The following is a 12,414-nucleotide window of genomic DNA, read 5'->3' as shown; positions in this document are numbered from 1 at the left end:
TCAAGGTCAACTCAATTCCTGCTGCAAATCCCTGGGTAACACCCACTGTGATGTGACCCTCAGAGCCTAGGGGAAGTGTGTAAGGCTAAGAGTTGGGAGGTTCCCCCTCCTCCCTGTCTTTTCCACTTGTAAACTGAGCACTTGGGATCCAGAGCAGGACTAAATTCTACTCAGCTGTGTCCTCGTGTGATGGCCTTCAGATATTTTTAATTACTTGATTTGGGTCTAAAACTGGCTGAGTCATTTCTTTCATTCAGACTCTGCCTTTCCCTCTGAATAATATCTATACCTCGCTCAGTCACGTGACCTTTGGAGTCCAGGCCTTTGTTATTATTGGCCAAGGTCACAGCCACCACCAGTAAATCTAACTTCAGCATGAGCGGTGGGAGGGATTAGCTGCCCCAAATCCAATCCCATCAAAGATGCTAGGCATGTACTCTGGTGGCTTGCCAGTCCCGGCACTCGCATTGCCACAGCGACTCTATTTTTAGTGCGGTAGCTCGATCAGAACTAGTGCAGGTATGTCACCTTGAGCTGGAATTTATATCTGCAGCCTGAAGTGAGACATGCCCGGTGAGGTTACGGCTGAGGCTCATTCTTTCATACTTCACTGCCAGTGACTGTTCAGCTGGAGGTGAGAGCATTCGCTCTCTAAGAAGTGTCCCCTACTCAAGTGTTGTGCTCCACAGCAGGGAATATGGCTGTGCTGGGCGTTCTACTACTCCAGCTCCCGGCAGGGTGGAGAAGCACCAGCTGGGAACGTTGTGGAGCAGTCCTACCCGCCTATGCCATTGTGCTGCCTGAACTGCAGACTCTGGAAGGTACAATTAAACAAACCTCATGGCTTAGGTGACAGCTGTCAGCTGTAGCAAATCCATGAGTCAGAGCTGCTAATGGATTTTACCTTTTTCCCCCACCCAGAGCAGCCCAGCATTTTCATTTGAAAGAAGCCCAGAACATCGAGAGCTTTCCCTGTAACTGACCGTTCTCCCCCTGGGATTGTACTGAGTATCTGACCCACTGTGACAGTACCACAGGCTGCGCTGATGTCTTTGATGCCAGGGGTTCCCAGGCTAGAACTTCTCCTGTGGGGAGTTGTGGGCATATAGATCATGGCTATATGGTAGCAGGTGGTGGTGTTAGTTTAATGTAGTCACTCTTGTTTTCCCGATGCTCAAATAACTAGGTTCAGCACTGGAGCTGATGTCCATGGACCAGTCCCAATTATGCTGGAGCTTCAGGCGTCTTGTAGCAGGGCTTGCAGGGTGCTGAAGTGCTCCTGAAATAGCTTCCAGGCTGATGTGTCTGTGTCACCATCCCATCAGGGTGAGTGGCTGGGAGGTTACAGTACTTGTCGGAGCAGGGTAGTGACTACGGAGCAAGCTCAGTCAGTGACATGCTGATATGTTCGCTCCATATGCCAATCCACTCACCCTTCCCTTGCCTTTTGGGAGAGAGTCCCTAGCAGATCAGTGCCTAGATCCACCAGCATCACAGCTGGCATCCGAGCAAAGAGCAAGGAGTGAGTGGGCTGGGAGCTGGTAGCAGAATACTGCCCCCTAGATTAGATGGTAGAAGTTAGAGGACTGAGCCATTCTGCTGGCTCTTATCTCCATGGGAGGCATGGTATACATACAGTGACTTTAAAAAGGCCTTTGACAAGATTCTGTGCGAGAGGCTACTAATGAAGCTAAGTAGTCATGGGGGTGAGAAGCAAACTATATTGTCATGGATCAAAAATTGGCTAGGAGATGGAAAGCAAAGAGTAGGATTAAATGGTCAACTTTCATCATTTCAAAAGTGGGGGCTGTAAGTTTCCATACTAGGTCCTGTGTTTAGTGTATTTAATGACCTGGAAAGGCAGGAGGGGGTGAGTAGTGGGGTAGCAACATTTGCTAGTCAAGACCAGAGAGGATCGAAAGGAACTTCAGAGGGACCTAACCAAGCTAGGAGAATGAGCAGCATGGTGGCAAATGAAATTCAGTGTTGATCAATGCAAAGTAATGCACCTTGGAGGGAAAAGTTTAAACTCCTTGTGGACCTTGCAGGATTCTAAATTAACTGTGTCAGCTCGAAAAGGGACCTTGGTGTCCATATAGAGAGCTCAATGAAAACCTCTGCTCAATGTGAAGCTGCAGTCACAAAAGCTAACACAATGTTAGGCTGTATAAGGAATGGGATGGTGAATAATACAGAGAATATTCTAATGCCTTCATATAAAGCAAGGGTGTGACCTTATCTGGATACTGTGTGGAGTACTGGTCACACCATCTCAAAAAGGATGGTGCAGAACTAGAGAAGGTTCAATGAAGAGCCTGGAAAGCCTGTCCTATGGAGAGAGATTGAAGAGTGGGATTGTTCACTTTAGGAAGGATGAGTAAGAGGGGACATGATAAAAAGTATATAAAATAATTAATGAGACAGAGAAGATAGATTTGGAGCTTCTGTTCTCCCTGTTTCATCACACAAGAACCAGAGGACATGCAATTAAATTAAAAGGTAGGAAATTCAAAACCAATAAAAGGAAATACTTTTTTCACATAACTGTGGAACTCACTGCCACAGGACATCACTGAGGCCAAGAACATACCAAGATTCAAAAAGGGATAAAACATGTTTATGGGTATCAAGAATATCCAAAATTCTTATAATTAATTATGACAAATTTAGGAAAGGCTATGGAGCCTCGTGCATCAGGGCTTAAACCATTCTCTAACTGACAGAGATCCAGGTGAGACCTAATGTGGGGATCAGATTCTCCCACATCTATTCACTGCAGGGTTCTTATAGCTTCCACTGAAATAGCTGGTGCTGGCCACTGTTAGAGACTGGATACAGGACTAGGTGGATATGGGGTCTGATCTGTTTCTACAGCCAGACAAGGTGAGATTGTGCTGCCATGCCTCCACCAGGGGGTGCTGTGTGCTGGGAGACTAAACAAAGCAGAAGCCTGAAGTCCCAGAGCAGTGGCCACTGTCCACCCCTACATGCGGTGCAGGGAAATGGTGATATCCTGGCAAGAAAACAGTTTACAAGCATTAATGAGCTTTAGATGCACTACCATGCCTCCTAGCCACTTCAGGAGAGCCCTGAACACACACACATTTGCTGGAGATGGATCACAACCATTCATCCAAATTTAGCAGCTGGCAGCTCTCCAGCTGTGGTGGTGGCCACAGGGGCCAGACCTTTCCTGAGAGGGCAGCAAGGGCAAAGTGTGCAGGTTGCTCCTACTTCAGCAGGCTCTGCTCTCGTTTACAAGGTCTGGGCTGTTTCATTTATCTTTAGCAGGTGAGAGGGGGCTGCATTTACACAAAGCATGTTTGTTTTTAACATGGGGGTATCACTGAAGGAAAGTGCCTGACTGACAGCCTGGGATGCCGAGGTCTTGTATTCATCCATCCCCACAGGCACTCTATGTGCGTGTGAGTGAAGGGAGGCAGTGGTGGCAAGGCCTGGGTGCCTTCACTGGGAAAGTGCCACATCTGAGACTCTCCCAGGCAAAGAAAGGGGAAAGAGAGGAAGGATGCTTGAGGGACTGGACTGGGACTCAGGAGATGTTGGGTTCAAATCCCCACTCTGTCACAGAGTCCCTGTGAACCCTTGGACATGTCACTTAATCTTTGTGCCTCAATTCCCCATCTGTCAAAGGGGGATAATAATACTCCTTTCCTCCCACCCATTGCTTCCCTTGACTGTTCAGATTGTAAACTCATCAGGGCAGAGTTGTTCTCTTACTGACTGTCTGTGTGTATACACAGCACCTAGTGCAGTGGGGCCCTGGTCTCAGTTGCAGCCTCTCGGTGCTGTGGCAATAGTACTGTTAATCAAATCACAATGGGACTTGGCAGGGATGGAAAGACATTCCCTTGCTGCTGCTGGGAGGGAGAATGAATCAGCAACTTTTGTCACAACTAGCAGCTACTTCGGTTAGTGCTGTTCTAACCAGGAGCTTCAGGCTATTACCCATCTCTGGAAGATACCCACTTCGAACGCTGTTGGGCCTGATGCCATGGAGAAAATCTGGCCAGTTTCTACATCATGGAAGTGGTGCAAAATCCTTCTAAAGTAGCAGAGGATGCCACTTAGCCACAGGCTGCTGGACAGACTGCATCATGAGGGCCCAGTGGTCATTGGCTTCTCTGGGGATCCTCTTCCCCAGGACAGCCTGTCCAATGAGCTGCCTGCTGCTGCCTCTGGCCCTGGAGCTCATTTCATAAACGGAGACCAGGACTGTGCAGGCCCCAGCAACAGGGTCAGCAAGATGGAAGAGGAAAGTCTCGTTGAAGATGATGACTGAGGTTCGGGCCCTGGGGCTGGATTTCTGATGCTTCTGTTTGTGGAGATGGCAGGAGATGTCTATTCTCGCATACACACCTGGGGCAGGGAGAGAGCAAGAGGGAAAAATGAGGATATAGGACATTGTGGGCATCCCTCAGACCTGACGTTACTGCTCTATGGACTTGATCCTGCACCCTTTCGGTGGGCAAAGCTCCCACTGATTTCAGTGGTGCAGAAGGAGGGCTGTAATGTTAACCACAGATCAGATTTGGGTCCTGTGATCCATGCACTTATGTGTTGGTGAACCATGACAGTTTCACAAGGTATATGCTTAGCGCCAGATTCTGCCCTTGAATGTCTGTGAGACTCCTGCTAAAGTCCATGAGAATGGTGCATAGGTATCAAGATGAGAATTTTACCCTTACTGGCAAGGGGATGGTTACACTAAACCCAGTTCCTACTACACCAAAGCCTGGCTGGAAACAAGGGAGAGAAGGCACTGGAGAGTCAGGCCCCTTCCAAGTAGAAAGTCTAAGGGTGTTGGTGGCAGGGCTGTTTCTATGGGTGGGCAAGCAGGGTAGTTGCCATGGGCACCAACTGCCTGAGGTGTACCGTACCACTGTGCCACTCTGGTGGTGGGATTTTTGCACAGCTCTTGGGGTGTGTGCATGTGCATCAAATATTTTTCCACCCTGGGTTGGCAAAACAGCCAGCTCTGCTCCTAGTTGGAGGAACCTGGTATAGGAACAATTGGTCTTGGGGCAAGAAGATCTCAAAAGCAGCTGAACTCTCTGCTGCCCTTGTTCCTCCCAGAAAAGAGAGATCTGAAGGTGGAAATATGTCTGCAGGAGTAGGCAAGAGAGAAACCACAGGAAGGGCTAAGGGCTTTGCCAAATTAGTGGGATGGGGTGGCCAGGAGATCCAACTCACTTATCCCCTAATGCTGTCAGTTTACGCACCATACAATGCAAGAAGATAACAGCCCCATATTTCTGTCCCCTCTCCCCCCACCGCAGCCCCAACTAGCCGTTCAGGCAGAGGAAGAGGATGTCACGGACGACAATGTGCCCAGATGTGCCGTCTGGCTGGGTGGTGCTTGGTACAGGATCCCAGAGGTCACGGGAAGGAAAAGGTGGCTTTGTCACCTTTTGTGTTTCCCTGATTCGAGACGACTCGGGGCCATTTCAGCTTTTGTGCAACGTAGAGCAGTCTCGGGGCATCTCTGAAGTGGGTCCCTGGCCCTTTGGAGCTGCCCCCACAGCTGAACTACATGAGCACAGCAACACTGTGCCCACATCTCTCCATCAACCACACACACACACGGGGGGAGGGGAGGATGTCAGTTGTATGCTACCTGTGGATTCCTCCACACTGAGATAATCATCAGGAGCCTGACTAATCTGGCTTTATGGCAGGTACAAGGGCCAGGTTCTCTGTTCTGCCCCTTTGCATCTCTGCGTTGTCTCAGAAATGGACTAACACAATGTATGTGTGCGTGTGGGAGGAGACTGCCCTGCTAGGGAAGAGTCACTCAAGTAGCAGTAGTGGAAGTCCCTGTGCTGGGTTCTTCCATTATCGCTCCTGTGCTTCAATTCTCAATGGCATTCTGCCCCACCCGGTGCCGGGGCTCTGGGCTTCAGCAGTGGCTCTGAGCCAGTGCAACAGTGTTCAGTGGGGTTTTGGCAAATACTCCCCTACCACTGGACTGTAATGGGCCAGCAGAAGGGGAGCTCGAGTACTCTCTCTTATACCCTATCCTTCCCCTGGGAAAGAAGAGAGGCCGCAGACAGAGAAAGCTGCAGAGATACAGAACCTCAGGCAACCACAGACAGTAGGTGAAATAAATGCCTTTACTCTTCTCTGGACTGCTGCACACGGAGGCAGTTTTGACTTTGAGCAGCCCAATTTCTATCTTCTGAGAGATGGGAAGACACTTCAGCGACACAAGGACTTCTCCAACAAGGTCCTGTGAAAGGATAGCAGGCAGTGCTGTGAATAGCCCACCCTGACTCTATCCTCCAGTACACACACTACTCAACTGCCCCTGCTGAGAACAGCATAGTGGCCTGCTGCCCTCTGACTACTTTCTGAGGGAGGAAAAGCTAAACTTGGGGAGGTATTTAGTTGCTCTGAAAAGCGAGGGAGGCTATTTACGGTCAGAGTTAAACCCATGTAAATCTGGAGTGACCCTCCAACTGGGATCAGAACCTGACCCAGGGACTAATAGCACTGAAGCCAAGCAGAGCATGAGCATGTGTTGTACAAAATGTGTCCCTCTCCCAGCACTGCCAACCCCCACCCAATCCTGACCTGAAAGCTCCCCCTGCACTTCCAATCAGGCCTGCTGATGGGGGAGCGGTCTGTATAAGGGGGCAATTGCCCAGGGGCCCGGGCGATTTAAAAGCTCTGCATCCCTTTTAAATCGCCTGGGCGGGCCACAGTGCTCCTAGGCGCATGCGGGATGGTACAGGTGGCAGCGAAGGCAGCCAAGTGGGCATGCGAAAGCCTTGGCCATGCCGGAAGTGCACGTTCAACAGCGCAGCTGGTAGCTTGCTGGGCACCAGCCAGCGCAGGCGCAGCACCGCCCAAATGTCAGGCGGATCTTTCTAGGGGACCCATTGACTGTTCTGCCCTGGGCAGAGCCGTCCCTAGGGTATGGCGAATCGGGGCAACTGCTCCGGGCCCCACACTTTGGGGGGCCCTGCGAGCTGCCGGTGCAATTGGACAGCCTGGTCGGTCCCGGAAGTGACGTGTCGGTCCCGGAAGTGATGGATTCATTACTTCCGCCCCAGGATCCGCACCCCCCTCGGGGCAACCCTGGCCCTGGGGCCCGGAATCGCTGTCGCCGGACCTGCTTCCAGTCATCAGGGTCAAACGCACTCACAGGGCTACCAGGAAATCTCCCCAGCCAGCCAATTTGTGTTAACAGTCCTCAGCCTGTTTAATGAGAGGCCCGTCTCTAAAGCTTACACAGAGTCAGGCTTCTCAGCTCCTCTCTGTTCGCCAGAGGGTGCCTGCAGCTGGCTCTGCTGAGGCATGCTCCACCATGCACTGCAGGTGCCAGCAAAGGAAACAGCAGAACCTCCCTTCCCCAATCCACCTGAGACTCGGGGACTGGGCATGAAGCGCAGCCCCCACCCCCTGAGGCATGGAAGAGGACTGAAGTGAACGTGCCCCAGCAGTATTCCCATAACTGAACTGCGATGTGAAGAGCCTGTAGCTGCCTCCCACGCCCTGAAGAGGGGAGCTGAGTAACAGGGAGTCCTGCCACTTGGCCTCAAAGACCTGTCTGTGTGTAACTCACCGAGTCATCACTGTTCTGACAAGGACATGTTTCACACTCACCTCACACAGGGTGCAAGGCGCAGTGCAGAGAACTAGCTCCACAGGACTCGACACTTATAGGAAAGTCTGTCTGTCTTTACTTGGAGATTTCCTGAGAGACAGTTGGCCCCTGAGCTCTACCCTCATGATCATGGGGCCATGGTCTCTTTTTTTCCCTTGGAGGCCTTTACCAGCCTGGTGCAAAGATGCCACTCCCAGACCTATCTTGGGTGGAGACCGTTAATTGCACTATGTCAGGAGATGGTTCTGTGATGTGGATAATGGGGAGAGAAATCCAAACTTTCTTTTGTGACGCATTTCAGGATTAGACCCACTCCCCAAGGCCCTAGAGTCCTAGGTTTTAAGTCCACAAGGTACCATTTTAATAATCCAGTCTGACCTTCTGCATAACACAGGCCAAAGAGCCTCACTCAGTAATTTCTGCATCAAGCCCAGAACTTGTCTGAGCTATAACCATGGGCGACGGGTGAACCCCTGGCTCAGGGAGGCTAGCGCCCAGCCCACCCCTTCTGCCTTAGGTCCCGTTCCTCCCGCCAGAGCCCAGAGCACACGTGCACATACACACACACACACGCTGCAGCCGCCAGGCCCCCCCATCCCGCCCAGGCTGCCCGAGCACCCCCATCTCCAGAACACTGAGAGGGCAGCGCAGCCTCTCCCCTCAGCCCCAGAGCTCTTGGCAGAGTCCCTGGCTGCAGGCTGGCCCCCATTAGCCCCATCCCAGGGCCCTGGCCACAGGGGAAGAGCCACCCGCAGCACAGCACCAGGAAGCAGGGGTGGCAGAGAGTTAGCAGGGCCATGCAGGGCTGTTTGGGGAGGCTCAGCCTTATCCGGCTTTTGATACCCGCCACCCATGGCTATAACCTATCTTTTAGACAAACATTCTGTCTTGATTTAAAGACTTCAAGTGATGGAGAATCCACAACATTCCTAGGTTGTTTCAGTGAAAATCCTCACTGTTTAAAAATTCCCCTTTATTTCTAGTTTGAATTGGTCTGGCTTCAGCTTCCAGGCGTTAGATCTCATTTTGCATTTTTGCCAGATTAAAGAGCCTCATATGAGAAATCTCTTTCCCGTGTAGATACTTGTAGATTGTAACCAAGTCACCTCTTCACCTTTGCTTGGATAAACTAACTAAACCGAGCTCCTTTAGGCTCTCTAAGGCATGCTTTCCAGACCTCAAATCATCGTTGTAGCTCTCTTCTGACTCATTTCCAGTTTTCAACATCTCTTTGAAGTGTGAATACCGGAACGGGACACAGTATTCCTGTAATGAGCTCGCTAATGCCATATACAGAGGTAATGCAGCCTTTCTGCTCCTCCTTGATATTCCCTTCTTATACATCCAAAGGTCTTGTTCTCTCTCTTAGCTAGAACATTGCACTAGGCTCCTGTTCAACTGGTTATCTACCAAGGCCCCTAAGTTCTTTGCATTCCAGTGGCATAGTCCTCCAACTTGTAAGAGTGACCTGCATTCATTGTTCCTAGCTATATGGCTGTGTTAGAATGCATGAAACAAGCCCACTTCACCAAGCGATCCAGCTTAGTTTGTATAATTGACCTGTCTTCATTTTTTACCACTACCCAAATTTGTGTGCCATCTGCAAATTTTACCCGTAATGATTTTATACTTTCTTCAACCTCATAGATAAAGAGATTGGATAGCATTGGGCCAAGAATAGATCCCTGAAGAACTAGAAGCTCCCCTACTGGAGGACAGTTCTTCATTGACAATTACTTTCTGTTGTCTGTCAGTTAACTAGTTTTCAATCCATTTAAAATGAACTGCATTGATTTTTTTTGTTTGTTTATGTATAGTACTAAAAAATTATCAGAATGTGTCAGGAGGGACTAAAACGAATGCCATACAAAAGGCTAGGTATGTTATGTCAAGACAGTTACCTTTATCGAACTCTTGATCTCATAAAAAATGGAAACAAGTTAGGTGATGTTTGTGTGATGATCAATTGCAATTATCAATTGTACAGTCCATTCCACAGAACAGCAGTACCTTCTGCTGGGTGCACAGGACCCTACAAATTGATTATCCTTGTATTGTAATTGTGGAATCAGTGTTGTTATCCTAACAAGGCAGGAGGTATCTGCTATGACCATTCCCCTTCTCCCAACCCTGGAATATTAAGCTGAATTTTATCAGAGTACAAGGATACTGGTTTATTGGGAAGGACTCTAAAGAGTTTGAAAACAGCTGCTGCCACCAAAATGGTAGTCATTCAGCTGACAGTATTTCCAGGTGCATGATAGGTTAGCAAGAGAATTATTCTGGTCTCTTATGAAAACAGTTGGCCTAATTCATTGTTTCCCTGAACTTAGATTGGCAGTGCAAAGAGGATGTAAAATGCTAGCCAGTGAGAAGCAACAGAGGGTCCTGTGGCACCTTTAAGACTAACAGAAGTATTGGGAGCATAAGCTTTCGTGGGTAAGAACCTCACTTCTTCAGATGCAAGAAACCTTAAGATGACTTGCATCTGAAGAAGTGAGGTTCTTACCCACAAAAGCTTATGCTCCCAATACTTCTGTTAGTCTTAAAGGTGCCATAGGACCCTCTGTTGCTTTTTACAGATTCAGACTAACACGGTTACCCCTCTGATACTAGCCAGTGAGATCACACCTACTCTGCACAGGTTCAACTACTTCACTACACAAGGTAAGGGGAATGGTGAATTGGGCCAAATGAGGAAATCTTTCCTGTCAGGTACAGTGGCACATAATGCCACTGAAGTTAATGGGGTTTCATGAGTATAACAGAGGGCTTGGCCCAGTGAGTTTAGAGTGGGATTGTGAAAGGTGCCTGAGTGATTTAGAAGCACAAGTCCCATTGAAAGTCAATAGAACTTGTGCTCCTAAGGCACTTTTCAAATTCCTACCCCAGAGCCCTACTTCTCTTTGTGTATTCACTCTTCTCTCCATTAGGCTGTGCCACCCTGTGGTTTCTGAGCTCCATCCTTGCTAGCAGTGGTGGTGTAAACCGGTTAGCGGCATTCTTACCACAGCATCATCTACCCCCATCAGGGCACATCTAGATACCAATGCCCAGACTACAGCAGTGTCCCCACCGCTGCTAGCATTGGACCTGTATGATGGGGGCAGCGTGGCATATCCCAGCCTCTTCCACGAACACAGACCCACTCAGACCTCCTGGCTTATTTACAGTGTTTTAATCCCTCCATCAACACCTACCTGTGTCTCTACATCCTCCTACTTATCTCAACTTTCTAACCCCTTCTCCAAAAAGGAGGCAAGATGGTGTCTCTATTCAGCAGACTCCTTTTAACCAGGCTTCCTCTCCTCCCCCAGCATGCCTTCCTGTGCCTTTTTTTTAACAGTTTCCCTGTTAATGAGCTAATTGGTTCACCAGCATCACTCTGGCCTGGTAATCCAAGTAGTCCTTTGTCCAATTAGGCCTTCTCTAAGGGAACCTATTTAGAACAAATAGTGACCAGAGTGCTGGCTCAAGTGCCAGCCCTCAGCACTCCATCACAAGCTGTCGAGGTGTTAATGCAACAGTTCTCCACAAAAACGTGTATATGAGGCCTTTGTCTTCTCTTAAAATCAGTAATGTGGAGGGGGACAGAATATGGAGATGACTTCTGAGTTATGGTGGTGAAAAGAGCAGCATCTCCCTTGGGAACTTCCTGGTCCCTACCCATTCTCCTCAGTACAGGTTTGCCCTTGTATAAGATTGTTTTTTCCCAGCATGCCCTTCAGGGGATGGCTCTTTAAATTTGCCAGAGGCAAGCAGCTGCAGCCCTAAAAGGACCTTTATGCAGCTGTCAGCATCTTTCTTTTCAGTGCAGCTGGTGGCCCCCCCCCCCCCCTTCTAACTGGTAGGTGTAATGGTTTTCCTTGCTTATTGACAAGGAGATGGCCCATTCTCATAACCCTGAGATCTCCTAAACTGCTCTGTTTTGCATTAATCTGGGCGTCTGGCTCTACAGTGGGTTTGAACCCTGTCAAATTCATATTGATTTCACGTAATTTTGGCTATAACTTAACAGTATCAACTCTTTATGTAACAGTTAAATGAACAATTCTTGTGGCAATAAACTATCTAAGAAAGGCACTTTCATCCATTCCTTGTTCTTGGGGGCAGTGCAAGCCAACACAGTGTGGTTCCTGTTATAACAAAGTGTGTCCGTAGTTGTTGCTGCCTGTGCAGAGGGAGGCTGATATGCATTATGTTCCTCTAGTGCCAAACTATGGCCTTTGCAGTTGATACACCTGAGAACAAGGGCAGTTAAAGGGGCCTGACTTTAATAAAAGGGGCATTTTGAGTAACACTTTATATTAAAGCTCTGTTTATAAATAGTTGATAAAGGATTGATATTTTAATAAATTGTTAATTATTTGAGTTGTTGGACTCGGGGTTGCTTATAACCAGCTAGACTGTAACCTGTTTATAACCATTAGCTAAGCATTTATTAACCGTTATAAATGGAACCTAGAATATAAAATGTGTTCTCATTTTGCACCTTCCCGCTACATAAACAAGTACGTGCTATTTTAGTGCAGCTAAAAGCTTCCCAATTAACTTTAGTCCTGCGTTAATCCAGGAGCAGGTATGCCACTGGCAGCAGCAGTATGAGCCTCATTGTGCTGCCCACCAATGGGCCTCAAGCCTGACTTGAATAGTTCATCTCTGGGGGTACATCCACACTGTAATTAAACACTTGCGGCTGGCCTAGGTCAGGTGCCTCGGGCTTGCAGTGTAGGCATTTGGGCTTAGGCTGGAGCCCTGGTTCTGAGAGCCCAAGAGAAGGGAGGGTC

At 48.8% G+C, this 12,414-nt stretch overlaps 1 protein-coding gene across 3 annotated transcripts in view; it reads right to left on the bottom strand.

The window, feature by feature from the left end:
• Nucleotides 1-2,595: 2,595 nt before the first annotated feature.
• The window catches only part of LOC101952891 (synaptotagmin-B-like), a 30,007-nt gene continuing 20,188 nt past the window's right edge, over nucleotides 2,596-12,414 (bottom strand). For all 3 annotated transcript variants that reach the window (XM_065591947.1, XM_065591946.1, XM_008173017.4), the window contains 2 exons: nucleotides 6,136-6,247; nucleotides 2,596-4,377 (listed from right to left, as the gene is read on the bottom strand). In XM_065591947.1, coding sequence (XP_065448019.1) covers nucleotides 4,064-4,377; nucleotides 6,136-6,247 — 426 coding nt within the window. In that variant the 3' untranslated portion in view covers nucleotides 2,596-4,063. The remainder of the gene's footprint in view (nucleotides 4,378-6,135; nucleotides 6,248-12,414) is intronic.

This window comes from Chrysemys picta, chromosome 4, assembly GCF_011386835.1.
Source record: "Chrysemys picta bellii isolate R12L10 chromosome 4, ASM1138683v2, whole genome shotgun sequence".
Taxonomy (NCBI): Eukaryota; Metazoa; Chordata; order Testudines; family Emydidae; genus Chrysemys; species Chrysemys picta.
This window is presented reverse-complemented; position numbering and strand designations above follow the sequence as displayed.